The sequence below is a fragment of the Ixodes scapularis genome, unplaced genomic scaffold (genome assembly GCF_016920785.2).
Source record: "Ixodes scapularis isolate PalLabHiFi unplaced genomic scaffold, ASM1692078v2 PGA_scaffold11__112_contigs__length_91849675, whole genome shotgun sequence".
Taxonomy (NCBI): Eukaryota; Metazoa; Arthropoda; class Arachnida; order Ixodida; family Ixodidae; genus Ixodes; species Ixodes scapularis.
This window is the reverse complement of record NW_024609837.1, coordinates 52,037,466-52,064,609: the sequence shown is the minus strand read 5'-3', so window position 1 is coordinate 52,064,609 and position 27,144 is coordinate 52,037,466. Positions and strand designations below refer to the sequence as shown.

Here is a 27,144-nt window from a genome sequence, read left to right as displayed (position 1 = left end):
ACGCTTTCGCCGCGCCGCGGTTTCATCACTGGGCGTGGGCTGCTCCTTTAAATCGTCTCCAAGAACTTGGCGGCATGCTCGCACCGTGGCATGGTTACAAACGTCGCATGTTGACTAATTAATATCACGATGAAACGTCATTCGACGAGTTCACTGCAACCGGAGCTGTCGTGCATTTGGGTCCACGCAAAGAGAGGGTCAATACATCCGGTGCGTAAGTTGAGCCGTGGGGTAAAAAGTGCAGGTGACTTGGTGCCGGTAGTTACAGGGTTGTCCCTTGAGTTGAATCTTTTGATAGGCCAAAGAGAGGTTTGGACGTCTCCGAGAGGACCAAGGACCCTTGCCGAGTTCCACTGGGCAATGGTGTAGCCTAATAAAAAAAAGTTATGTGGCTTAACCCCCCCCCCCCTCCCCCCCTCCCTCCCCCACCCCGTCCCCCGCGAAAAATATCCTGCCGACCCTATAGGACTGTAGCTTTCAAGTTTAGAGCAGCGCCCCTAGAGAGCGCAATATAATATTTAGGTCGCGTTTCGTTTGCATGATAATATGCTCCTCTAAGTTGCTCTCGAACGCTATAAATATTAGAAACAAAGCAGCTGAAAGGAACGCTCTCTTAAGGCCTGTTCACGCATAGAGCACAGCGCTCTGAGCACAACGCCGACCTTGTGCCTAGTGCGTGCTGACGGGAGCGTTCAGCAGATTTATATCGCACAGTCAAAACGGTTGCTCATGGCAGACGATAAGTAGTTGACGACACGTGAACAGCGCTCTACCAGAGCGCCACTCCATGTGGGAACTGGCATTTTAGACTCTGGTATACTCCGACGTTGAGCGCAATGAACGCAGCGTAGCGCAGAACGCGCGCCTTTCATTGGCCGTGTAATCTGCGCTACGCCACGTTATAGGTTTAACGTCGGATTGTAACAGAGCCTTTAGCGTTTCCATTGAACGGTGAGGCCTCGACTTGTATGTTTTGGTTTATTGATTTTTTTTCAGGTACTCCGTTGGCGCGCATAGACAGACGATGAAAGGTGTTTGCTTGCATAGGCAGACGATGAAAAATGTGCTAACTGACGCAATAGCGGCGCTCTAGGGTCGCATCTTTCGGGCGCTACGTCAGTAGTTCATAGTGGCGTCTCGAGGATGCGCTCGCGCCAAATGGCCGAGAAAAACGGGCCTATAACATACACACGCATCTTGACCGCCCTCCTCTCCCCCCCCCCCCTTACCCCCAATTCCCCCTGTGGTTAATGTCTAATAACGCCAAATTCTAGTGTGATATTAGAAATTGTGGAAAACCAAAAGAGTATCTAACTAAATGTCTTAAGGGTTAAGCTTTTTTTTTTATTGCGATTTTGAATTGCACGTGTGCTTCTTTGGTACTGTGAAAAGCGTTGGATTAGCTCAATATCTCAGAAACACGGAGTGATGCGATTTGTTAATAATACCTATAGTGCGTACGTATATATGTACATATTTATTTCCCAAGACAAACAATGTAATACTTATAGCTGGCCAAAGAAAGCAGCGTTCTGCTTGCACCTGTTAAGTGAAAAGGTAAAAAAAAAACCTCAGCGAAAAATATAAGCAGTATATAATACTGACCCCAACTTTACTTGAGTCAGAGGCGGAAGTAACGGCGTGGCAAAATTTACGTAAAAACATATGTTTGTTGCAGTCATTCGAACATTGTTCTGCAAAGCTGTTTCTAAAGTCCGTTATGACGTCAAAGATCAAGCGTAATGAATACGTGGGACCTTTTTCCTCTCATGAGCGAAAACAAGTTATCTGCCGCCAACGTGTTTCAAAAGAGACAGCCCACAGCAGTTAGCCTTTCATATCCAACTCCTTCGTCCTGACGAAGGATTAGATTTTGAGCTACAACAGGTTTTCGATGAATACACTAGCGGGACAATATGCCTCTGGCTCTGCTTGATGTATGCTGTTGTGGAATGTTGGCCCAAAGTTCGTCTAAGTTCAAGACAGGAAGGGGCCAAAGGTATGTAAAGGAATCTTTTTTTTTTTTTTAAGTGCTGCTGAAATTTGTTGCTTTCGCTGCTCCTTGAAAACATAAGCAATCATCTATTGACGAGTAAGGCAATAGAACTCTAGTCTTAGTGTCAAACCAAGGCCCGAGGAGTAGTGTAAAAAGTGAAAACAAAGCAAATTGAAGAAAAATGGCGTTCTTAGTGTAGGCTTCAAATGAAAAATTAAAAATATTAAAATTCCTGAGTATTGCAGATGAAAAATTCGTTGTATTTTTCGCGCACTCGTATAAGGAATTAAATATTGTTGAACCCTAATTTGTGGTAGCATAGGTAACTATAATTTGGATTACATTTTTTTCTCGGTGAAGCGAAGACAATTAATTAGACATACTGGTCACGGCAAAATAGAACCTAAGGCAAAACGTTCGCTTTTTTCTGTTTAATTGAAGCAGCTTTCTAGCCCACACGACAAAGAAACATTTAAGGTATAACGTCTAACAGACGAGCGTGATTTGTCTTTTGTGCCATATTTCGGCATGTGTGAAAAAAATTATATTAATATTATTATTAATTTTATTATTATTATTTTTATTATTATTATTATATCCAATTTTTAATCCAAACGAACGTAACAATTTTAAGAAAAAACACATGGTTCAGTTACGATTTTATATAATTAAGACTGCTTCCAAGTCATTTCTCGATGATGGTATTTTAAAATGTTTTGACCATGACGCGAAGGCAATCGCCGAGAGTTCCAACAGTGTTTTCGCCTCAGTAACGGGTGTTTCGAAGGATGATGTCGCCGTAACAACCAACCTAAAAAACAATTATTATCGGTGTGCAGTGCATTTACCAGTAATGACCCTGGAAGACATTCGAATTTAGTAATGTAGTTTTCAAACAAAGAAGATACCGAGCGGTGTTTTCGTATTCATCTCTGCAACTTACGTCAAAACTTTGGGAAAGGTGTTTTTACGTTCAGGGTGTTTGATTTTCGGTTTTACAAATGTTTAAAAGAGCCGTGGAACATTGTGGGCAACCTTGTGACTCACAGCCTTTTACCAGATTGACTGCATGTTAAATCGTCTCTCGTCATTTCTACCACAAGGTGGCGAAGCGTAATCGTCCACACGAGGTGGCGCTCCGCCACTGATACAAGACCGGCATAGAAATATGCATGAGCATTTTGGAGTCACGGCGCGCGATGGCAGTCCCTAAATGACTACGTGTGGTTGAACCAGTGCGTTGTGCAATTTCTCGAGACGGATAGCAGCGAGGAAAATCCTGCAATTACACTAATGCGGTTTGTGCAAGTGAGTTATACGGCCAGGGTGACAAAATATAAGGGGCTAATTGTCGTGATAATTCAAATATATGACTTACTTTTTAATTAGAGAAAATAGACATAGGATTCCAATGAGGGACTTCATTAAAAACCGTTAAATCAGGGATATTTAGATATACTGAGCGCGTGGGAAGCGTAGTAGCGCGCTTAAGGTACCCGTTGTGCAAAGGGCGCAAGGCTGGGAAAAAATGCCTTCGCAATAAAAAGGCGGAATATAAGGGACGAAAAAATCACGCGAGCCTGTTATCGCACAAGTTCCTTCGCTCCTACTGCACCAGTGGTAACTTTAGCGCTCTGACGTGCTTCCCACGTGCTCTAAGTATTCTATATTCACTGGTTTAGTGGTCTTCGATTGCGCTCAGAAAGTTTCTAATTAGAGTCATATGTTTATTTGCATTAAATAAAACGGCTATTTACATTTCTTAACTAATTAGCCGATTGATCGTCACGATTAGCCCCCTATACTATCCCTCTTTGGCCGAATATCTCACCTGCACAAACTGCAGTAATGTAGCTTTCGTCGTTTTTTAAACAAATATATTAAGGTTGTTAATAAACACCCCATAATTCTAATGTATGAATATACAACCGGAAGTTAGTCAGCCTTAATGGGTGTCTATTGTCTCAGCTGTAGATGAAAAATTTAGCGAGTGCAGTACAGCATCTACTCTGGGGTATTTAACGTGCACAAAGCAGTAGTGATACAATCACCGTGTATATTCAATTAAATTAAAAGAAGCGGTGCTATTTCCGACGACCTGAAAAGCACCATATTAATACCTCTTTATAAATGAGGTAAGCGCAATGGCGCTGAAAGTTATAGGCCGAATTCATACTTTATTTGCATAGCCTTGGTAGTTGAAAAACATTCTTAAAAGCAATTACATATTTTATTGATAAGTTTGATCTTCCGTCGTCACATCAGTACGGTTTTATTGCTGTTTGGAGCACATGTTCTTTACTAGAGGATTTTGCCGATACGCTGTATACGCATTCCACAGGAACGAATTCTCTTGTGCTGTGTTTTGGGTATATAAAAATTGAACTTTATCCCTCAAAATTCTATTTAAAAAATAGTTTACCGGGGTTTTTAGAGGTCTATTTTTTGTTACTTTACAGTTTTTATCAAACAGAACGCAGCTGGCCTTGATTGCCAATGATAGGAGCGCACGCGTGACGTTAAAGTCAGGGGTATGGCAAGGTTATATTTTAGTCCCACTTTTGTGTAATGTTATGTGAATGGCCAAGAAAAAGCTGTATTTGAAGTACGAGTTTTTGATTGGTCTAGTAAGTTCATAGTCGACAGAGAAGGCGTTGGTGTATATTGCTTTGTTTTATGTTTTAATAAACTTAGTTGGAAGTCAGCGGCAGTACCTGCGTATGTGTGCCCCTTCGTTCAAGTTCAGTTTGCGCTATTATATTAAAGTGTATTATTTGAATTTCAGTTATATCAGTAAGCTGACGATACGTTACTGGTGTCGCGTGAGGGGAAGTTTCCCAGTGCTAATATTTATTTCCACGCATATTCAACTTCATCGATAGACTGGTTTAGAACCAACTTCATGAAAATTAAAACTAGAAAAACAAAAGATGCGTGTTTCAGCAGACCGCTGAAATAAGAACGCCTAGACATTGAAGCAGTGGTGAGGGTGCAGGCTAGCTGATGTAAATTGAGCGTAGGTGTTTGTCCCTTGTCCGTATCTCCAGTCTCGGGTTTACAACTATGCCTAGACATTAATTTCTATATCAACTCGTAACAATACATAGATTGTAATTGTGCTCCCATTGAGTATCTGAACACTAATAAATACTGGGAAATGATAGGGCCGGGCGTCGATCAAATTTTTGAACCCGAATAATCGCCACTCTTTAATCGATTAATTATTACATTAATCGGTTTCGTTTATTACCAGGTATAATAGTTTAAGTCATAATTGCATATTTTGCCTTCGCCGTTATAAACTGCACAATATGCAATCCCCGATTTTAAATCAACCTTTATCTGTAGTTGGGAGCAGTCAAACGACACACAGTCACAACTTCTTACATCAGCCGCGGAGGCTAACAAGTTCGTTGGTATTCTCCTTTGATTATGCCCTATACTCTCCGATGCTCAAAACGGACACTTGCCGGCGGTGCAATTCGGTGGGACACGTATAACCTTCTCTACTTGTATGGAGCTACAAATCTCGCCCCTACAGTTTACTTTAGGTCAGCATTTCACATAAAAAAAGTTCATACAGGTATACTCCTCCACGTCTCCGTGCTGACAGAGTTGAATTTTTATTTTTTTTTCTTCGTCAACATTTATTTGATTAACCGGTTGAAAACTGAATCGCGATTAAGGCATTAATTGATTAAACGGTTGGTTAATCGATGAAATGCCCAGCCCTAGAAAATACCGTTTGACGGCGAGTTTTTGTGGAATTCCCATCTTACTTATATCACTAAACAAACTGTGCAGAATGTCATGTCTAATGTATGCTAAAACAACATGTGTGCCTATTTCGTGAGAAACATTATAGCCATTCTTTTGACATATGGTGTGCTCACTTAGAGAATTACTTAGCATGCCAAATGTTTATCATTATGGCAAAACAAGATAGATATTATCTTGAAATAAATTTTCAAAAGGGTGCCGTACAGCACACTTGATGCAGGTTATGACAATATGTACTAGCTAGGTTTTCTTTCTCCTACGTTTTAAGGAACTGTCTAAAATACATAGTTTATTAAGCATTTTAGACAAGTTCCTTTTAACGTCCGCATTATCCGATCGCCACCTCAGACATTGTGAATATTTTTAAATAGCCGGAGTGTTTACCAAATACAGAAAAAGAATGTGCCTTTTTGTCTGTACTTGAGATCTTCAACGAACTCCCTGATTCCCTTGTTGATTTAAACTCAAAAAGGAAACTGAAAATATAATTTCATCGGGAGGTGCTAGAACCTATTATCGCGCAACATTTTTGCCATGAACATTTCCTTGTTCGCTCGGTCTTCCAATTTATGAATATGTTGCAATATTTCTGGAACTGTTTTCTTGTGTTTTAGCTTCGTCTTGTACGGTTTATTTCCACTGGTCTTGTTAGTGCGTTGCACATATTTTGGTGTGTGACACCTATTTGTGCGTGTCACCTATTGGTGTGTGTCGCCTATTTTTTAGATTTCTTTTTGTTGGTGAGTGCCGCGTATCTCGTCATTGTTTTATTTATGATGATATGCTAAGTTATATCATAACGGTGCGGTTCACGTCCCAAAAGCCATTGCGGGCTTCTGTGGACCCGTTAAACCTCCATTCCATCACGAAGTCTGGCGATGAACTTATAATAAGGTTAACTAATATTACTATGATAATTATTAGTGTTATTGGCGTTATTGCTGTCCCTGCTAGTATTGTTCTCTAAATTATGTGATGAATAAAAATAGAATTCTAGTACTAAGTTGTAGTAAAAGTGTGCGTACTCACCCATGGACCAATCACAACACAGAATGGCGGAGCCAAGCCCGATTCGACCAATCACAGCGCAGCAGAGCGGGCTTTTCCCCCTTTCCCATCCCAGTGACCTATGAAAGGCCGCGGTCATCGATGGCCACGCCCACAGCGGTCACCGACATAGATGGCCCCGCCCACAGGGCATTGGTCAGTGACCAATTGGACCTCGCCTATGTCCCCGCCCCCGAGTCACTTACGTGGTGCAGGTGTGAAGCCACGCCCGCAGGTGTGAGTCATATCCGCGGCGCGTGCCAGAGGCTTGGGAAAGGCATGTAGCAGTGGGGCTGTCAATTCAACGGTTGTCATCACCACACGCTGTCAACGGGTTCGAGCTGCATTTGACAGAGGGCGCTAGGCGCTTATAGCATTTGAATTGCGGCGCCTGGATCGCAGCGGTTGTCATTACCACGTGATATCACCGTGTTCGAACTGCAGTCGACGAGTGCGCTAGGCGCTATGGAATTTTAATTGTGGTTGCGGAAAAGTCATTGCTGCAGTCGCGTGACGGTCTAGTGATTTTTTTTTAACCGTGGCGCTGGGCTTCCTCGACATCTTAACTCGTGCTATTTATCCATATGTCCCTCACGCGCAATTCAGACCACGCCTTAATGCTGTCCTGCTACTGTCTTTTGTAACTTGGTTTAAAATGAACGGGTAAATCTACGTTGGTACGTCACTCACTTGTCAACTCTACAGCCTCTATAGACTTGAGAGCTGACGTCACATAACTCGTGTGGCATTCCCCACCGGATTTGAATGCGCCATTGCTGCAGGTCATCTGACGAGGGTCATGTGAAATAATATTATCTGAGGCGTTGCGCCTAGCGTTTAATGTCCTTTGATGAGTAAATTTATAAGATTTCACGATTTTCGGAAGGATTTCAATTAATCGTTTCGTTCGTGGATACTCAAATTATTTGCAGACCCAAATCATTATGGTACGTTGTACGCGTTCCACGATCGAAGCCTTTTGCTTAGAATTCACGGAATATAATTTAGTTCTGTTTTTCTCCAAAAACGACTTAACCAATCTTCCGTAAAATTCACGTCCACGATTTGTACATAAAGGCTTGCTTTTCTTTATTCTGCGGAAAACAATCTTCAACGCCCTCACAACTACTTCTCCCGCCTTTCAAGCTATAGGGATGACAGTGAGAAACCACAAACAAAATGTATCATTTTCTGTCATTGCATTGGGCAATTTTTGCGCTTCAACCATGTCCGCATAATAGACGCCTCGAAGTCCCAAAGATAGAATTTTGCGGTAGGCGCTAAGGCGTTTGGTTTCCCTGAACAATGTATGTGCGTCCGACCCTTCTGAACACTTTTCCGCCTTTTTTCGTCCCGTATGTCGTGCCAGCCTGCCGATTCCCCAAAAGAAGCTGGATGACTTGCTTTGTAGTAGACCGCCTTCTTAGCGGTAGTTTCGAGCGCGAAACGGTGAGAGGTACAGGTAACAATGGTTGAGAGCAGAAACAGCGCCTCTCATCCAGGGAGAGTGAGTGTTGTACAGCTCGTAGTACAGTAGGTCTACATGGCTGGATTCCTCGAGTGCTTCTCTGTGAACCACCAGCGTTCTCTCGGGGGTGTAGGCAAGTAACGATGAAATCTCCCTAAGGAGCGTCTTGACTTTCCTTCAGTGTCGTGGGTGAAAAGCGGAGAAAATTTCCTCGTCGTTAAAGTAATCTTGTCTAGAATTTCTTCCATGCTCTCTCGACCAGGCGCTTTGAGGTACGAGCTGCGGTAGAAACGGGATCAACAGGAGTAGGCGCGGTCGTCGATGGCCAGATCGGCCATGGGGTCGGTGGCCCAATCCGCTGCTCCGGGGAAACACTACGAAGGCACTTCCGTGACGTGACCTTCTCTGTGGCAGAAGGAGAAGACGTAACTCGACGAGTGGTCGCCCGCGCTTTGAGGGTCCTTCTTTTAAACCGATCGCGATTGACGATGGTCACTGTCAGGTGTTGTTTGACCAATAACCTCGTGACGCGATCGAAACGAGCCGGAACGGATATTTTTTTTAAACGTGAAACTAAATAGGAAACTAAATAGGAAAAAAGTCCACAACAGGGTTGGGCAGAAATACTCAAAATGTATTCGGAAATACAAATACTGGGGTGCATTGAAATAGATAAAATACTGATACTGAAATATAACTGTAAACGTGTATCGCGATACGTATCGGAAATACATTTTAAAATAGGCAAGAAGTCTTTGGAAATAGAAATACAGGAATACATTTTAGGGAGGGCAAAATACAATACAGAAATACTGATACTGCAATACATTTTTTAATTGGTTTGAGACGCCAAATGAGATGGATCTTGAAGTTGGAAGTGGAATTTTTTTATCCCGAAATTACTTTCTCGTTGGCTTGGCACGTTGCTTTGAAGGTAGTGGTTTCGGACGACAAAAAGTCTTCAAGGGGCTCAAAAAAAACAAAAAAAAACGTTTCATCAAGGACTGACCGCGGTCCCTTTGCTGACATCCTGTCTGTCTGACGAGGGATGCGAAAAACTTCGACCACTAAATAAATTTTATGTCATCCTAAATCCTATCAAAACGTCCAATAAGGACGTTTTGCCCCTGCCCAATAAAGACGCCCCTGTCAACATTGATCACATGACGTCACGGCGAAATGAACTAGTATTCTTAATCTGTAGGTGTGGCTTTGAACATGAAACTTCACCACGATGGTGTATGAAAGGAGGATACGTACTTTCGTTGTGGGTTACCTCGTTGGAGATCGTGCAGGCAGTATCATTTGAAATTTCGAGAATAGTGGAACACCTCAAGCACCCTGGAACACATGTCTTATCTTGTGTTACGGTTGAAAAACCGATATGGTGGCATCCCTGTCGTAAAGGTCCCTCCTGCCGACCCTCCGCCACCGACACATAGATTGCACTCCTCAAGTTTCGCCTAGAATCATCCAAACAGTGATCTCGTGGATTACGACCTAATATTGCCGGCACAGGTGCGAGCTCTCCGAGAAACGGCGCGCTCGAGACGAGTCGCAGGTGTACAAAGTCTGGGGTCTGGGTCGGCAGTGCTCGGCACAGCGAGGCCACGTCTGGCCTCCTTCGTGGGTGTCGGATCACCAGAGAAGCGGGTCACGTTCACGTCGGCTGATGACGTACTGTTGAGTCGTGCAACATTACAGGCGCAGCCGCAGACGCATTCAAATATGTGTTGAACTGTACTGCGTGAGTCATGCTACTATTTCAAGTCAGCCACCGACAAGCTCGTGCTGCAGCGGACTGTGACTCAACTTTGCCGGCTTGGTGTACTGTGTACGCTAAGGCATGAGAGGCGGTTAGCCGCGGGCATTGACTGCCAGCAAACAATGACTCAAGAAATCCCTACCTAAGGACCTGCGGCACAAGATGCTCTGACTCCACCCCTGGCACGCCACCTGGTTCGAGTCCCCGATTGCGCAACACTTCTCAGAAGAGGAAAGAGGACGCATAGAAAAATAGTTAGGAGAATCGGGAGATACTATGGTCAGCATAATAACAATGCCCCTGCATATCCTTGATCCCAATGCCCTCAGAAGTAAAAAAGAAATAAAATGCGTTCGGGTTTTTTTTTTTTTTTTGAGGGGGGGGGGGGGAGTGGGGGGATTATTTTTTAAGAAATATAACGAAATACATTTCACCCTGATTGTATCGCGATACAAAGAAACATTCAAAATGTATTTCGATACAGGAATACAGATACTGGTGAATAAAATTTATCGCGATACAGAAATTCAGATACGAAATGTATTTCTAAAATACTATCGCGAAACATTTGTATCGCGATACTGCCCAACCCTGGTCCACAATGTTAGATAATTGAAAAGGTTTATCGTCGATCTAAATTTCCAATATTTGACGATCCCAAATGAACACGGATTTCGGTAGACTCAGAAGCAATGGACCGTTTTGTGTGTCGGTTTTTCTCAAGTAATTGACTGCGGCGGAAAGGTCGTCATCATCCCCACGCTGTTCCTTGCTTGTTTGCGCTGCCCGTTCTTTCGTAATAAGTGTCGCTTTAACCTCATTGTCGTTGATATTAGTGCTACTATCATTGGAATTGTACGGATGTAACATTTTGTGTAGCGTTTGAATTAGCTTCTTCAGCTTGATGTCGTCCGGTTCTTCGTCTTTTTTTAGAATCTAGGAAATGTTTTCCCTGTAAGGTACGAGATGATACTTTTTGCGTTTTATCAGACTCCGATAGCCTTTGCGATGGCTCTTCTCCTAATCGGTGATATGAGGCCTAACAGAGAAGAAAGGCTCAGGGGTAAAAAACCTTCCTTCAATACCAACGTCTTTCTTACGTTCTTGTGCGTGTTCCCTCAATTTCCCAGTCTCCGTATGACGGGCGCAGACTTGTCGTCGTCGTACCTCGTATAGAATGGAACAGTCAAGTGTGGTCGGGGCTCTCGCGGTGGGGTCTCCTGCTAGCCAGGCGTGTAGGCCAGGCGTTGTATCACTGAGTCGCACATCTCCGTGACCTTTGCGAGTAGGGTCCCTTGTGCCGCTGCGGCCATCGCGGCTTCCTGCTCCAGTGTGAGCATGCCTGCAAGCACAAAAAAAGAAACTCCACCAGAAACAAACACAAGCGCGCAAAACGGTTGCCGCAGTCACAAAGCAAACATTGAGAAACACGCCAATACAACAAACGAGGACGTGACGGAAGGACGGAACGACGGTAGCAAACATGGGGAGCGGGAAAAAAGCTTACCGGAAGAAGAAACTAAGCCCCGTGAAATTCCTGCGAGTGGATAGCATACCACGCTTGGGCGTCATTGGTACTCTGCCCACTCGCAGGAATTTCATGGGGCTTGGTTTCTTTTTCCCCACGTTTGACGCCATTGTGGTCGGTTTGCCTTGCTGGATACCCGACCCGGAGGAATTACACGGAGCCAACGGTTTCAACAAGAAACTACATTTATTTGACATGGACGAGATGATGAAGAATACTAACGAAAAACCAACGATCAACGGCGGTGCTTGAGTCAAGCCAGCGACTGCCCGTGCGCCGCCTCTGATCCGCCCGATGTCATCGGGTGCACGCGCTCTCGATGACATCGAGTGCGCGTTCCATTGTACTGGATCTTTATACAACCGCGTTCGCAACCGCTTTGCGAACGCGGATCCGCTTCCAGTGTGAATCAGTGGCAAGCCCTTACTTTTACGATCTGAAATCAAGCTTCCTGCACATCCAAAGAAAGGACGCGCGAGCCAATGGCGATTCCGTGAGCACCACCGCGACGCACGGAGCGGTCACGCACGATAAGGTCATACCGGTCCAGGCCTTTGGAAGCTCCCGACTTCAATACTGTGGGAACCCATCGTGTTCCTTCTCACAGCATTTTCGCTGCCGATGACTTGTGGCAATAACACCGAAGGGACGTCGCTGAAGTGGACAATCTGGCCACAGCAGCGTTGCCTGAGGCTGAAAGGCTACAAAAAGGGCGGGGTTACGACAGCGTGGGCTTCGGCTGCACGACAGTTCCACAAAAACGCGTTGTCGAACTTCCTCGTATTTGCTCTACATTCGACGCGTGCAAGTGGCCTCGACCGTGCTTGTGGGCATCTAAAGACTTCTGCAGTCGTCTCCCGCGACTTATCTACTACATGGGATGGAGATCAAGACCAGAACCGCTTCTTCCGTCGTGTCACATTGTTCTCGACGATCTCTATCCACATCGGGAGCCGTCAAAGCTCGTCGTCACTTTTGTGAAGAGCGAGGCGTTTCAGGAGAGTGGAGAGCTCGACCCCTTCAAGCTCGAACACTTCAACTTGAAAAGGGCAATACTGGACGTGAGTAGATGTCAGCAGAAGGAACACTTTGATATGAAGAATAGAAACTGCAAGTACTCTAACCAACTGGTTTGAATTGCCCGACGTTTCGCGGCCTGCTCGGTCGCCTGTTCACGGGTGACTTATCTGGCTGGGTGTTCGTCTTTCTCTTCTTCTCCCTATCGGGCAGTTTAAACCATTTGGTTAGAGTACTTCCAGTTTCTTTTCCTAATACTCACCTAACCGGGCAAATTTTGCCGAAATGTTTACTTTTCAATCACTTTGATATTGCTCAGAATCTGTACATGAAGGCCTATAGGAGCTTTCAACACCGCCTCAATCGAAGAGACGTCCCCTACTCTAAAGGTGCCTTCTCTGCTCTAGTACATTTTGACACGGCAAACGTGAGGCTCACCTTGACTTTCAAGCAAGATCTAACTAAAGCCATCACCATTTTCTTTACCAGAATCGCCTCGCATTTTGTAAATTGATAAAGAAAGAAACGTCGTCTGCCAGTTAAAATGAAAGAACACAAATTCTACCCAAATTTGGGGGGCAAATCAGTGTACGCGTCCCTGCTTTCGTGGCGCGTTTGCGTGCGACGAGATTGGCCTAGGGACGCCATCACCCGGAATTTAAGTACAGAGTACGGCGCCGAGGTATTTTTTTAGTGAGCTCTTCTCTATATATGCCCAAAGGACATCACAATTAGTTATTTTGACAGTTTCGGAATTATTCCGATTTACGAGTAATTTTACGATTTTGCATACGCAGCCAGTTTATTCTACGCCAAGAAAAGAATTCAAGGGACTTCGCACACCTGCGGACTTTACTGTCTATACGTTGGTGCGTTCCTGTGTTGGTGCGCTGGTGCGTTGGTGCGCTGGTGCGTTGGTGCGCTGGTGCGTTATACGTTGGTGCGCTCCTATATATACTCCCAAAAAAAGGCAGAAACAGATCGCGTTACATAAAGGGCTCTTTGTACAAATATTTAGACTCTGCTCAAAACCACATCGCTCAACATGAAAATCATAAAATGGTTATTTACACAATATTTACTACTGATGGGCCGAACTTTTGCCGAATCAAAATTTCGGCGCCGAATCTTGGGATTCCGCAAAGCCGAACTTTTCTAGAGTTTCGGCAAAGATTCGGCCAAAATACATTGTTACCAGACTTAAGGTTGAAATTTAGTTTTTTTATGGCGAAAAAAAAAAAGGTTTTATGTTTTTTCCCCTTACTTAAATGCAACATGTAATGCACATTGACACAGTTATTACTAAATAAATTGATATTCTACAATATAATTGTCTCGGTGTCGTTTTTGTGCGTTTATTGACAATTTTAGTGACTTTTGCAGAAGTGGCGTGGTTGGGTTGGGTAGAAGCGAGCGTGGGCGCAGTAACGGAGTTTCGGTTTGGGGAATTATTAGCGCAAGCCTGCATGTTGTGTGTACATTGTTAAAATGAGTGCAATAACGCTGCGTTCTTGCTCTCTCTGAGACTCACCGTTCTGTGTGGGAAAATGAATACAACGGTTGCTGAGTCTTCATCAGAAGAGATAATAATATTATTGCACTAAATATGTCTGTTTTTCGATTTGAGTCACTTGACGTCAACTTTGCATTAAAGTGTGAGTCCCATATTAGCATCGTCTGTTTTTCACCTTTAAAAAGTCAGTTTCTGGTGTTAGGATACACGCGAACGCTTAAAAAGATAGGGAAAGTTAGAAACGTCAGATGTGCAACGTGCGTTTTATGCAGATACAGGAAAATCGCGAAATAACGCTAATTGAAAAATTAATATTATTTTGTTTTGGCACACACTACTTCTGAGCCGAAAACAGAATTGTTATATTTGCGAGGAGTGCTTTAAAGCAGTTGTCTTCCAATGTTTCAACTAACTCGTTGCATCACTGGAAATGTCAAATGAAAATCACGTCATCCAGAATGTACCGCATCATTCGTTACTTGCGCGGTGGACTGCGTAAATTACTGATCGATCTTCTACTCTTGAAGCAGAAGGTTTTGAAGAGAACCACGCTCGCTCACAAACGCAGTTACCGTGTTGTTTGCTGACTCCACACCTCGCCGTAACCACTGGTTGTACTACGCTGCGCCACCGTGCACTGCACGATATAAACCGCACGACTGCACGGAGTCCATTCGCAATCCACGGCCCCGCCGCGTTCTCGCGCGTGCGCAGACATTTGCCGAATTTTTGCCGAATCTTTACCGCACTTTCCTTCAAAAGTTCGGCGTTTGCCGAACTTTGCCGAATCTGAAGTTCGGCAGATTCGGTCCGTCACTAATATTTACCCTTTGTACATAAATTGATCACTCAGTTGCAAATGAAACTAAAGGCACTTCACAAAGCTGTACATCATCTTGCCTACCTTGGTAGAGCGTGTCAAACGTCTCCAATGTCCAAAAGGAAGAAGGGCGCCACGAGGTGACAAGTCCACGAGTGGTGTTTGGATTGCGCGCGAAATCACGCATCAGGAAGACGAGCAGTAAAAGACATTAGCGCGGAGCTATTCATATAATATTGCGTCACGTGACTTTTGTCACACGACCTGCAGCAATGACGCATTGAGATCGTGTGGAGGATGCCATACAAGTCATGTGACGTCATCTCTGAAGTCAACACATGAATGTAGAGAAGCCAACTGATTGATGGCGTTGGCGTCGACGTACACCGTCGATTTACGCCTTTATTTTAAATGAGGTTACGAAAGCCAATTAGCGCGACAGCTTTAACACGTTATATGAATTAAGCGCGCGCGACATAGGTTTAACTACTACGAGTTAAGATGTCGAGGAAGCGCTCTGCTGGTAGCTCAATCGATAAAGTGCAGGCTTACTGTACACGAAGCAGCTGGTTTCAATCCCAGCCAACGTAGAATTTTTTTTACCGAATAAAATATTTACCGTGCAGCGGTTCAAGTAGTATCACATGACCTTCGTCACGTGACCGCTGCAATGACGCCCCGCACATCCACTTTCTTGCTCTGCAATTCAAATCCTGTAGCGCCTAGCTCCTTCAGTCGGATGTAGCTCGAACAAGGTGACATCACTTGGTGATGACAACCGCTGTGATTGACAGCCCCCCCCCCCCACCCCCCTGCTGCGTGCTTTTCACACACGCCTGGCCTGCGCCGCGGACATGACTTCACACCTGCACCGAGTACGGGACTCGGAGGCGGGGACATAGGCGAGCTCCGATTGGTCACGGGCCAATGCCCTGTAGGTGGGACCATCTATGTCAGTGATTACTGTAAGTGTGGCCATCGATAACCGCGGCCTGTCGTTGGTCACTGGGATGAGAGAGGAAGAAGAAGCCCGCCCTGCTGCACTGTGATTGGTGGTACCGAGTTTGGCCCCGCCCTCGTGCGCTGTGATTGGTTCGTTGGTGAGTTCGTACCCTTTTACTGCTTCTGTACACTACTATATAACAAGCCTCAGTATTACCATATGTAGTGCATTAAAATACCTTTATGTATTGTATTGGAATTGTTTGTAAAGAGCCATAATTTAAGAATCTGCACTTTTTCATGTGACTGACATATCTTAAACATTTCAGGAATTCTTGCTCTTACGATGGTTTTTTATATAGACGATTCCGTCAACGTGACTGAAGAGAAGGTAGAGAAATACCTGCGGAGTGTCACTTGGCAGGTAAATATATTCCAACCTCGTGGTTTGCTTCTTGCCCTATGCACCCCCCCCCCCCCCTTTTTTTAGCAAGTTTACTGAGATGGTCAACACAAAAAAAATATTTGCGCGATTGTTATACCATACGCGTGAAAATTATTCAAAAACTGAAGTACTATTGCTATCTTTTCTACCGCAAAGTCAATCTTTATACGTTTTAAAGAAACTTTTCTATCTGAGCGTTCAGGAGGCATGCAAAGTTTCTCATGATTGTTCGACCATGTATTGTTTACAAACTCAGTAGTTGAACATAGGGGATTCGCGGCCTAGCGCTTTGCACGCTAATTTTGAACTTATCTTTGCTGTAGTCACCCGCACTTCGAGGCTGATCGTCGCCACAGCTGATTTCCATCGACGAGGAAAACTGCCCCGTGCCCTGATATCGGAACCATCCGGACTACTAGCGACACCGCATCACCGATCCTTCAAAAGAAGTGCTCACATCGCCTCAAGCGGGATTTGCGGCCTAGCGCTTTGCACGCTAATTTTGAACTTATCTTTGCTGTAGTCACCCGTACTTCGAGGCTGATCGTCGCCACAGCTGATTGCCATCGACGAGGAAAACTGCCCCGTGCCCTGATATCGGAACCATCCAGACTACTAGCGACACCGCATCACCGATTCTTCAAAAGAAGTGCTCACATCGCCTCAAGCGGGATTTGCGGCCTAGCGCTTTGTACGCTAATTTTGAACTTATCTTTGCTGTAGTCACCCGCGCCATAGAGTAATCTACACAAGGTAAAGAGCGGACACCGCCGTAGGCCCCAGCGTCCCGTATAACAACTACCGCGCCAAACGGTCGATGAGAAAAGCTTACTCTTGATTCCGGTTCCGGTGGTTTCAGTTTCGGTTTCGTTTCCGGCGCTTTTTTTGCCGAGCTTGCTGTCGCGCGGCTTCTCTTGATGGCACAAATGCTTCTGATTAGAGGCTTCACACCACGAAAGAGCAGAAATTATTCTCTTTACTACTGTGAAATATTAAGATATATATTCTTGTCATACTGCTTCCGTTTGTTTACGTGTTTACGAAGTATTTCCAGGCAACAACAAAAAGTGCTTCAGAATGATTTATTTTGAGGTCAATTGAACGCTTGAACAATTCAGAATCGCGAAGTATTCTTCATGAGGGCACACACATTCACATAAAGCAGTAACGTTACAAGAGTCCCACATTTACCAACACTCCAAACCAGAACTTTCCAGTGATGCTAAACGGTTTGATTGAATTAATCATTGGTTGTCACAATGCTGAGCAGTTTCAGTAATGTGGACATGTGGCCATAGCTGTCATTAACAAGTACTGTAAGCGACTTATTGTTGCGAGCTCGACATTTAGCGATGTGCCAGTTTCGGGAATATTTCGCGGGCATAAACTTTCACCACCGTGAGTGACATTGCATGTATTCATATCCATAGGGCAACTTATTCACGTTACCAATTTCTTGTGAACTTGATCAAATCGCGATATTTGCGAAAGTTAGGTCCACGCGAAGATTAATTCGTTTACGCTATTAGAGCACAGCCTAGACTGCACAGAATTCAAAGAAGCAGATTCAATGTCAATATACAGTACACTATTTGGAGTAGCCTAACACTTCTTCTAGGCTAACAAAAAGGACCTCATACAGACCCAGGGAATATTCAACATTCCCATCCATATTCAACACAATGAGTGTACAGCAGATAATATAGCAATGCTAGTACAGGGCATGTGGAAAATTACAGTAAGAACAGGCAGCTAAGGTCAAACCACCTAACAGTGTTAGGTAATAAAAATATACAAAAAATCTGTTACCAAAGTAACAGATTTTTTCTAAATATACAAATATTCTGTTACCAAAGTAACAGTAACAGACACAACATTTGGTCAATATACAGGGCACATTGATTAAAACATTAACATGTCGGACATGTTCGGCATATACTCCACGCACGCACCCATCAAAGATCACTTTGCTGCAAAACGTCCTCATCCCGTATATAAAAAAACTATGTCCTGCATTATAAAGTTGAAAGAAAGCCAGAAATATAATCGGCATGCAAACTGCACAACCCAATTAAAGATCGTTATTTTATAGGCGCCTGAAACACCATACCATACTAAGCTTCGAACTTGTCGAGTTGAGCGCCAGGAACAGAAGAATGCAACCGAAATTTTTCCAAGTTTCGATTAATAAAGCGCACATGCCAGCACAACCGCACCCTGCAAAACATCTTCAAAAACCTCCGCTGACACTCCTCGGAGCATAAATGCAAAAAAAACAATACGCGACCAGATGGTGATACAAAACATCACAGACATTGCGCAGGTGTGCTACGCTTTCTATAACACACATAAAGTGAGATTCCAGGCTCTGAATGTAAGTGAAAGTAGCCTCCGATGGCACAGTTAAGTTGCCGAACATCTTTCTTGGAATATGGAAGGCTTTAAGCATTGCTTTAAACGGGGTCATCTCCTGAAGGAGGTTAGTGTTGCCATCTTCAACATTTTCCTTTTTCGAGAGCTTTAGGAGCTTCCTAATCCCAATGTGCTTCAGTCCACAAGTAAACTGATACACATTAGGATTGGTGTTGCAGCCGTGTTGTTGCCTCATCTGCCCGAAAATATTTTCGGCATCTTGCTGCAGTCGCCGTGTCAAAAGAAAGCTGAAGTTATATTTCTCAGAAATATCCTCCCAGAGCATGAGGACGGCCCTGATAGTAACCTGCCACCCAGTGACTGTTTGTGGCTGCCGTCTACCCTCAAACTTCCAGGCTGCCACCCATGGAAGTTGGTTGCAAAGAAAATCAACGATTTCAGTGTCGCCCTTTCTAATCGCATGGCGTAACTTTTGTTCAGATTCTTTTTGTCTCGAGCTGTTAAGACAGTCAAAACGTTTGTCCATGCGGTCACAAAAGTATGCCGTGGAAATGGCCGCCTCAGGGAGCTGTCTGGCATACACAAGAGCTAAAAGTGCAACGCATACTGACGAACTGAGTCGCACGTTTCGCCTTCATGTTACTGAAAGGTTTCTGGTAAATATGCCGGTCTGTCACCTTCGGGGCTAATCGCAGTCGCATCTCGTGCGTGGAGTGGTAAAGTTGCACAATGTAGTTCCAGTCTACATTTTCACTCCCGATGTGAAGCTTGTAAGCTTGCAGGTTGTTACGGGTGATCTTTATCAGGTGCGGGACATCAAAAATAAAATAGACACTTGCATTTTTTACTTTGAAGAATGGCTGCTCAACAGACACTCCAAGTTGGTGCGCCAAACTTACGTTGGAGACACCCTGGTCACAGACCACTGCTTTGATTGTAATGCCAATGTCCTTCAGCTGCTCAATCAGTGGCATAAGCAGGTTACGAGTTACACAGGATGGTGTTGACGTATGCCCAATAGTATATGCTACAGGTTGCACCCACCTCCGAGAAACTCCAGAGAGGAGGAAAACCTGGGCTCTGTCATCAATACTGGAAGTTCGCTGAACACCATCATCTGCAAATCCGAGGACAACATCCTGCGCCACATCGTATGACAAGTTCTTTTTCAACATCATCTCGTCAAAAACTAAGGTACAAATGCGGTCGCGTTCATTCCATGACTTTGTTTTTGACACAATCGATGACATGATGCCTGGAATGATACCTGGCGTCATTTTGACATTGGCTAGCCACCTTCGTAGTGAACGCCGAGATGGTAGCGTGAACACTAAAGACACAAATCGGTATGCCCGCGGTCCATGCAAATTCAGATGGAGCGCAAATTTCTTCAGCCACAGTAAAAATCGCTTCCCCTTGCCCTTCGACCTATTCTTTACATGCGATGATATGAGGTGAAATACCTCTTCAGAAACATGAGGCAGAATTATTTCCAGAGCTTGAGAAGCTGTCTGAGGCGTCTTCAGCTGCTGTTTCCGCAGTCTGGCTATCGCCTTTCTGTAGCTGGAAATTCTCGCCTGGACTCGCTTGATAACGTCCTCGGGCCTTTTCGTGAGCTTGCGGAAAACAGGTGCAGGATGGTTTGGACCAGCTATAAAAATGGCAACAAGTCAGTGAGATTGAAAACAGTTGCAATAAGTGCGATACGATTTAACCAGTACAAGCACCCATTAACCAGTAGCATACCAGGTAAGGTGTGGAGTGAAGCTTGAATTTTCTTCTTGTGCTTTACCATTTTAAGCACTGACAAAGCCAGTGAAACTTCTGACCACCAATTACGTTATTCTTTTACTAGTCATGTAAAATGTTCGGTACTAAATGTCTTCACGCAAAATCCTTGATAACCTTGCAAGTTCGAAAGGCTGAAATAGCATGAAAACCGCAAAACAGCCATGAAAAATTCTCTTGAAACCTCCTCTTGATATGTGTGTTCCAGTTTCACACACCTCCCCAGTCATTAGTAATAAAAATGGTTAGATCGGTATGCCACACACATGAAGCAAAGACTATAGCTTATAAAGAGACCTAGAATTCTTTAAACTGATCCTTCTAGGACAGATTGTATTATCCACTGGCTATAGAGGTTCACACAAATATGTTTTAAAAAGTGGCGAAAGCAAAATGGGACACTTACAGTGTTGACCTGGACCACAGTGGCCAGCGAAAAGACCAGAAGAGCTGGTTGCCTGACTTGGGTCTGGAAGAGTGCGCATATTAGGCACAGGCTGGTGCTTTAAAATAACTCTATATTACCGAGTGCTGCAGAGTGCATTACTGCGGAGCTACATGGAAGTGGTGAACTCTGCAGTCTGTCGGGCTCTGCCTGGTCTGGAAAGGTGCACCATGACGAGATAACCTGTTAGCAAGCACAGAACGGCTCGCTGCGACGGAGCTGCACTGGAGTGAAGGGCCAGATGAGCTGGTTGCCTGAGTGGGACCTGGAAGAATGGGCTTATTAGCCTACATAGAGAAGTTACTTATACCTTTGTGTATATGAGGGAAACACATTATTACAATCACCTATTGCAGATGCCCAGTTTATGGGAGGACGAACAGTAGGCACAGCTGATCGCACTAGGGTTGTTTGCCCTGGGTCCATAAAATCTTTTGCAGTGAAGTGATCACTGCAGACGCGATAGGTGGCATAGTGTTGCGAAGCAGACTTTCCAAGAAGATCATACCTCTTGGCATAGTCGAGCCAAGATTTTGACCTGTAATATATATGGTTTTTCAATGTGTTAAATGTACACTTTGGAACAAAATGTCAGATGCCAATCTGCAACCCTCTATTCGACATTTTGGCTCCGCTTGCAAGCGATGGGGACATATTTTTATTTGGCAGGTTTGCTTTGGATGTTTCAATGCACACAGACAAATTTGGGTTCCTGCTCTAGAGTAGTGCAGAAGTAGGTCAACTAAGAAATCATGGTTTTTGCGCGAGAGGGCGAACACAAGAGAGTACAACAAGCACAAGCGCGCTTGTGCTTGTTGTCCGCCCTTGTGTTTGTCCTTTCGCACAAAAAACATGATTTCTAACGTTCACCAACTCGCCCAACAACAGGTCATTTTATAGCTAGTTAACAGCAGGTGCACATTCACATTTCTTTAGGAAAAGACATTATCAGTAGAGAGCAATATTCACCCCACCATGAAGCAGCGCTTTTATAACTCAAATTTAGAGCCACATTAAAAAAAGCACGAAAATTCACCCCACCATGAAGCAGCACCTTTATAACTCCAATTTAGAGCCACATTAAAGACGATATATTCAAGCTATGTATGAGACAAATCAAGGGCTGCTTCTTTTCCTTAACAATTTTGTCTTATAAGTTTAATTTGTCAGTTTTTATCTTCAAAGACAAAGTGGTAATGCAGTACTAAAATTAGTATAACTGACCTGAGATCGCTTAGCCCAAATCCCCACATTACAGTTAAGGCATCCAGTCAACTTTAGCGCTTGATTTAAAATCGCATTGTAGTAATTAATTATATTGTGAAGAATAATAAATTATTGGGATTTTTTTATATGCTCAAGTATGCAAATGGTTCCAAGGAACTATTGACAAGAAGGAGCTCACGCCAACCTACCTTGCGTCACGTGCGATTCGGAAAAACTTTGTGCCGGGTTTCTTGTGCGTTTTACCGTTGTTTTTACACGATGCGACACAGCAGTAGCTACAGTAGTAGCAACCGGAGGGCATCTGAGAAAGAAAAAAAAATGAAAGATATAAACACAAATATTCGTAGCTCTTAGTACGATAGCGCAGCCCATGTAACAATAATAACACACACGGGAAAAGCCGGCTGCTGTCTGACGTTTATTTCGCAGCGTCTGTTGGACCTCTGAGCATGCAAATAACGGGTAAAACAAACGGACACGATACAGTTCGCTTTTTTCTCTTGCCCTTGTCTGCGCACGCTGTGTTTTGCTCGCGACTAAGCAATAGCAAAGAAATGAGAAAACGTCTTACCTTCTGAAGAAACCTGTTAGGCGCAGACAATATCCACGTTGTGCTCACATTCTGCTCGCTGTGCTCACATGTGCTCAACACAAAACGCGTTGACAGGTGTCATGCACCATGCGGTCACGCCGTCCACGCACGCGTCCGTCCGTCCGTCCGTCCCGCTCCAGCCACTCCAGCCGCTTTCTCAGAGCAACTGCAGGAACCGGAACTGGCCCGTACATCACGTGATCTTCTTAACGTGGTAAACAAAAACTATTTCACCGTTTATGATGCTTGCAACAATTTTAAATATAATAAAATTAAAACTTGAGTATTTATTTATAACAAACCTCACAAAATATTTTCATTCTTTGGCACACTGGCACCACTTAGCGGTCGGTGAGAAAACTAAACGCTGGGCCGCGAAACGGCTTGAGTGGCCACTCTTTCCCTTGTGTAGATTACTCTATGCCCGCGCTTCGAGGCTGATCGTCGCCACAGCTGATTGCCATCGACGAGGAAAACTGCCGCGTGCCCTGATATCGGAACCATCCGGACTACTAGCGACACCGCATCACCGATCCTTCAAAAGAAGTGCTCACATCGCCTCAAGCGGGATTTGCGGCCTAGCGCTTTGCACGCTAATTTTGAACTTATCTTTGCTGTAGGTGAGTTGAAATCCTACCACGTTGTTATTACCCGCTTCTTTTTTGCCGCAAATCCCAAAGTGTTGTCCCTGTGATTTTTGTGTGCAATGGGCGTCGACATTTGTACCTACAGGGCCCGTGTCGGTACTTTTTGTCCAAAAAACAAAGTGAGACCAAAGGGAGTGCCCACGAGGTTACAAAGTGGTGCCTTATTATTGCGCAGGGCTTTTCCAAGTGCTCGTATCCTGTTGCTCACTCTCTGCATCGCCAAATTGCTCATGTGTTCTGGTGACATCGAAGCTAACCCCGGCCCCGGCCCTAAAGAGGGCGATAGCTCTAAGCTTGACCTAATACTTCAGAAGCTGAACACTGTTATTTCTGACAATGCGAGACATCAAATAGAGACCACTGACAAACTAAATGAACTGTCGTTGGGAATCGGTGACTTGACACGCAGAGTTTCAAGTCTCGAGAGCTCCGTCGGCAAGATTAAGGAAGTGCAAACCGAAATTAAAAAAAACAAATGATGTTGTCACCGAGATTGAAAGAAAAATTGAAGATGTATCCTCGAGACAGCAGGACGTAAGTGGTTTAAGTGAAATCGTCGACAACATGAACAACCAAATGAGAAGAAATAACTTGCTGATTAAAGGGATTCCTGAGGAGGGAAACGAATCGTGGGCTCAGACTGAACGAATCGCACTTTCCTTCTTTTCGGACCGGTTGCAGCTAAACGTCGGCGATATAGAAAGGGCGCATCGTGTTGGCCGCAAAAGGGAAGGTTTTAACAGACCAATTATTGTTAAGTTCCTAAGTTTCAAGAGCAAGCGCGACGTGCTCCATGGCGCTTCGCGGCTAAGGTCGACTGACACCCCGCGAGTTTGGATAGAGGAAGACTATTCGCCAAAAGTGAGGAAAATTCGAAAAAAACTTTGGGATTATGCAAAATCGGTCCGAACCACGCGCGATGGGGTAAACCTTGCTTTTGATAAGCTCTTTATCAACAATCAGATGTACGTTTACTGCGACGAAACCGATAGTGTTTTGCCTGCCTCGAGGGAACGGAGAACTGCAGACGCGCCACGGGATCTACAATCGTGACACAAAAAATATAAATCCAAACCTAGAACAACTGTGAGCGCCTGCAATCAGCACCGCCCTCTCTCATTTTTGCTAGCAAACTTTAGAAGCCTTCTGCCAAAACAGGATGACCTCGCAAGCAGCATTATTTCATGCTCAGCAGATGTTATTGTTGCAACCGAAACGTGGCTTACCGATACTATTTCAAATTCCAGTTTACGTTTAAGCGACAATTTTAACATATTTCGTAAGGACCGAATTTCCAAACGAGGCGGTGGCGTAATCATCGCAGTTCGAAAGGACATATCTTGCACTCTGATTTCAATCGACTCTCCTCTTGAAACCCTTTGGGTTTCCATTGGTACCGTATCCTTTCAGAATATTATAGTTGGAATTTGTTACCGACCACCTGATTCAACATGTGAATTTGTCAACAGACTAACAGATATTTTAGAATTTATTCATTTCAAGTATCCACATTTACCACTTATATTGGCAGGTGATTTTAATTATCCTGGGATCGATTGGTCCAACCTCCAAGTACGTAATACTTGCTCACGTGTAGGAGAGTGTTTAAGTTTTATAAATCTCTTAGATTCATTTTCAATGAAACAATTGGTAAATGATCCCACACGCGGAGATGCAGTACTGGACCTTGTTTGTGCCACTCACCCCGAAAACATGTCTGTACGCGTGCTGGATGAAATTAGCGACCATAGAATTGTTTATTTCTGCTATAAGATATCGGATGCTACAAGAGTGAACCTAAAAAAAGTGATATATGACTACTCTAAGGCAAATTATAGTGATATTGCGGTAACACTGTCAGACTTTTTGATTCAGTATGAAAGCACCTTCCATACACGCTCTGTTGAAGAAAACTGGGTTTCAATAAAAAACAAACTAATCTATATACGTGAAGCTTTTGTTCCTAAGTTAATCATTAACCCGAGTGAGGGTTGTCCCTGGTTTTCACGAAGCGTAAAACACTTGATCTCCAAAAAGAAGAGACTTTTCAGAAAGGCCAGTTCTTCAAATTCAGACCGTGACTGGCAGTCGTACGAAGATTGTGCGCGCTTATGCAAAAATGAGATAAGAAAGGCAAAGAATAGTTTTTTCAACGACAATTTATCTAGCATACTAAAAACAAATCCAAAAAAGTTCTGGCATGTCGTAAACCCCAAAGAAAAAAATACATTTCCTTTACTTCAAGAAGGTGACGTAAAGCTTTCTGCATCCGAGTCCGCTTTTAAACTTAACACATTTTTTGGCGAAGTGTTTACCGACGAGCTCCCTTTATCTGACCGCCATGTTACACCTACAATCGTCATTCCAGAAATGGACGATGTGCAAATCAATATTGATGGTGTTATCAGTGCCATTAACCGCTTGCCGACAAAATCCAGCCCGGGTCCTGATGGTGTATGCTCGAAGCTACTTAAACTAACAAAGGATGCATCAGGTGCCGTGCTTGCCAGCTTATTCCAGCAATCGCTTAATACTGGCCACATTCCGAACGAATGGAAATCAGCAAATGTCGTGCCGATTTATAAATCTGGTAATCGGAATTGCCCAACAAATTATAGACCAATTTCATTGACCTCTGTTCCTTGTAAACTTTTAGAACATATAATATATTCATCTGTCATGAAACACTTAGTCTCAAACAACCTGCTATTTCCCAATCAGCACGGCTTTCAACGTGGTCTTTCGTGTGAAACCCAACTGTTTGAACTGGTAACGGATTTGCATACCTGTATTCACTCATCCTCACAAATCGACGCTATTTTTATAGACTTTTCGAAGGCCTTTGATCGTGTACCACACAGTCGTCTGATAAAAAAACTACAATATCTCAAAATTAATGATAAGGTAATTACATGGATTCGTGAGTTTTTGCACGATAGAAAACAATCAGTACTTGCAAATGACATCACCTCACCACCTATACATGTCAAATCTGGTGTCCCTCAAGGATCCGTTATTGGACCACTTTTGTTTTTAATTTATATAAATGACCTCCCCAACAACATTTCTTCAAAGATTCGCCTATTTGCAGACGACTGTGTGGTATACCGTCAAATATCTAGTCAAAGCGACTGCCTGGCCCTTCAAAGTGATTTGGATATCATACTTTCATGGTGTGACACGTGGGAAATGCAGATAAATATAGATAAAACAAAAATAATGATATTTACCAATCGTCGCTCATCTTTTCAATACGACTACAAAGTTATAGATTCAAAATTGGATAAAGTATCCACATATAAATATTTAGGAGTCCACTTAACTTCCAACCTCTCCTGGAACACTCATCTAGATTATATCCTTAGGAGGGCTAACCAGTCACTTGGTTTCTTAAGAAGGCATTTATATATGGCAACAGCAGAAACGAAGCTACTTGCATACTCTACCCTCATTAGGCCCAAGTTGGAATATGCAGCTATAATTTGGAACCCGCATCAAAAATATTTAATTAATAATTTAGAATCATTACAAAACAGGGCCACCAGGTTTATACTAAAAATGTATTCACCTATAAGCGTCAGTCAACTTAAGAGTTCACTTGGTTTATTGACTCTCCACCAGCGAAGATACCTCGCAAGGTTATCCCATTTTCATAAACTCTATCATAGTTCCTCAGATTTCCGTCAAAACAACATTCTCCCACCGGCTCGCATTTCCCCTCGTCATGATCATTGTTACAAAGTTCATATTC

The 27,144-nt window shown here is 43.8% G+C and overlaps 1 protein-coding gene across 1 annotated transcript in view; it reads left to right on the top strand.

Annotated features, from left to right (window-relative positions):
* Window positions 1-1,720: 1,720 nt before the first annotated feature.
* The window catches only part of LOC120838523, a 70,786-nt gene continuing 45,362 nt past the window's right edge, over window positions 1,721-27,144 (top strand). The window contains exons 1-3 of the mRNA XM_040208477.1: window positions 1,721-1,739; window positions 1,865-1,999; window positions 16,206-16,300. Of these exons, the coding sequence (XP_040064411.1) occupies window positions 1,721-1,739; window positions 1,865-1,999; window positions 16,206-16,300 (249 nt within the window). The remainder of the gene's footprint in view (window positions 1,740-1,864; window positions 2,000-16,205; window positions 16,301-27,144) is intronic.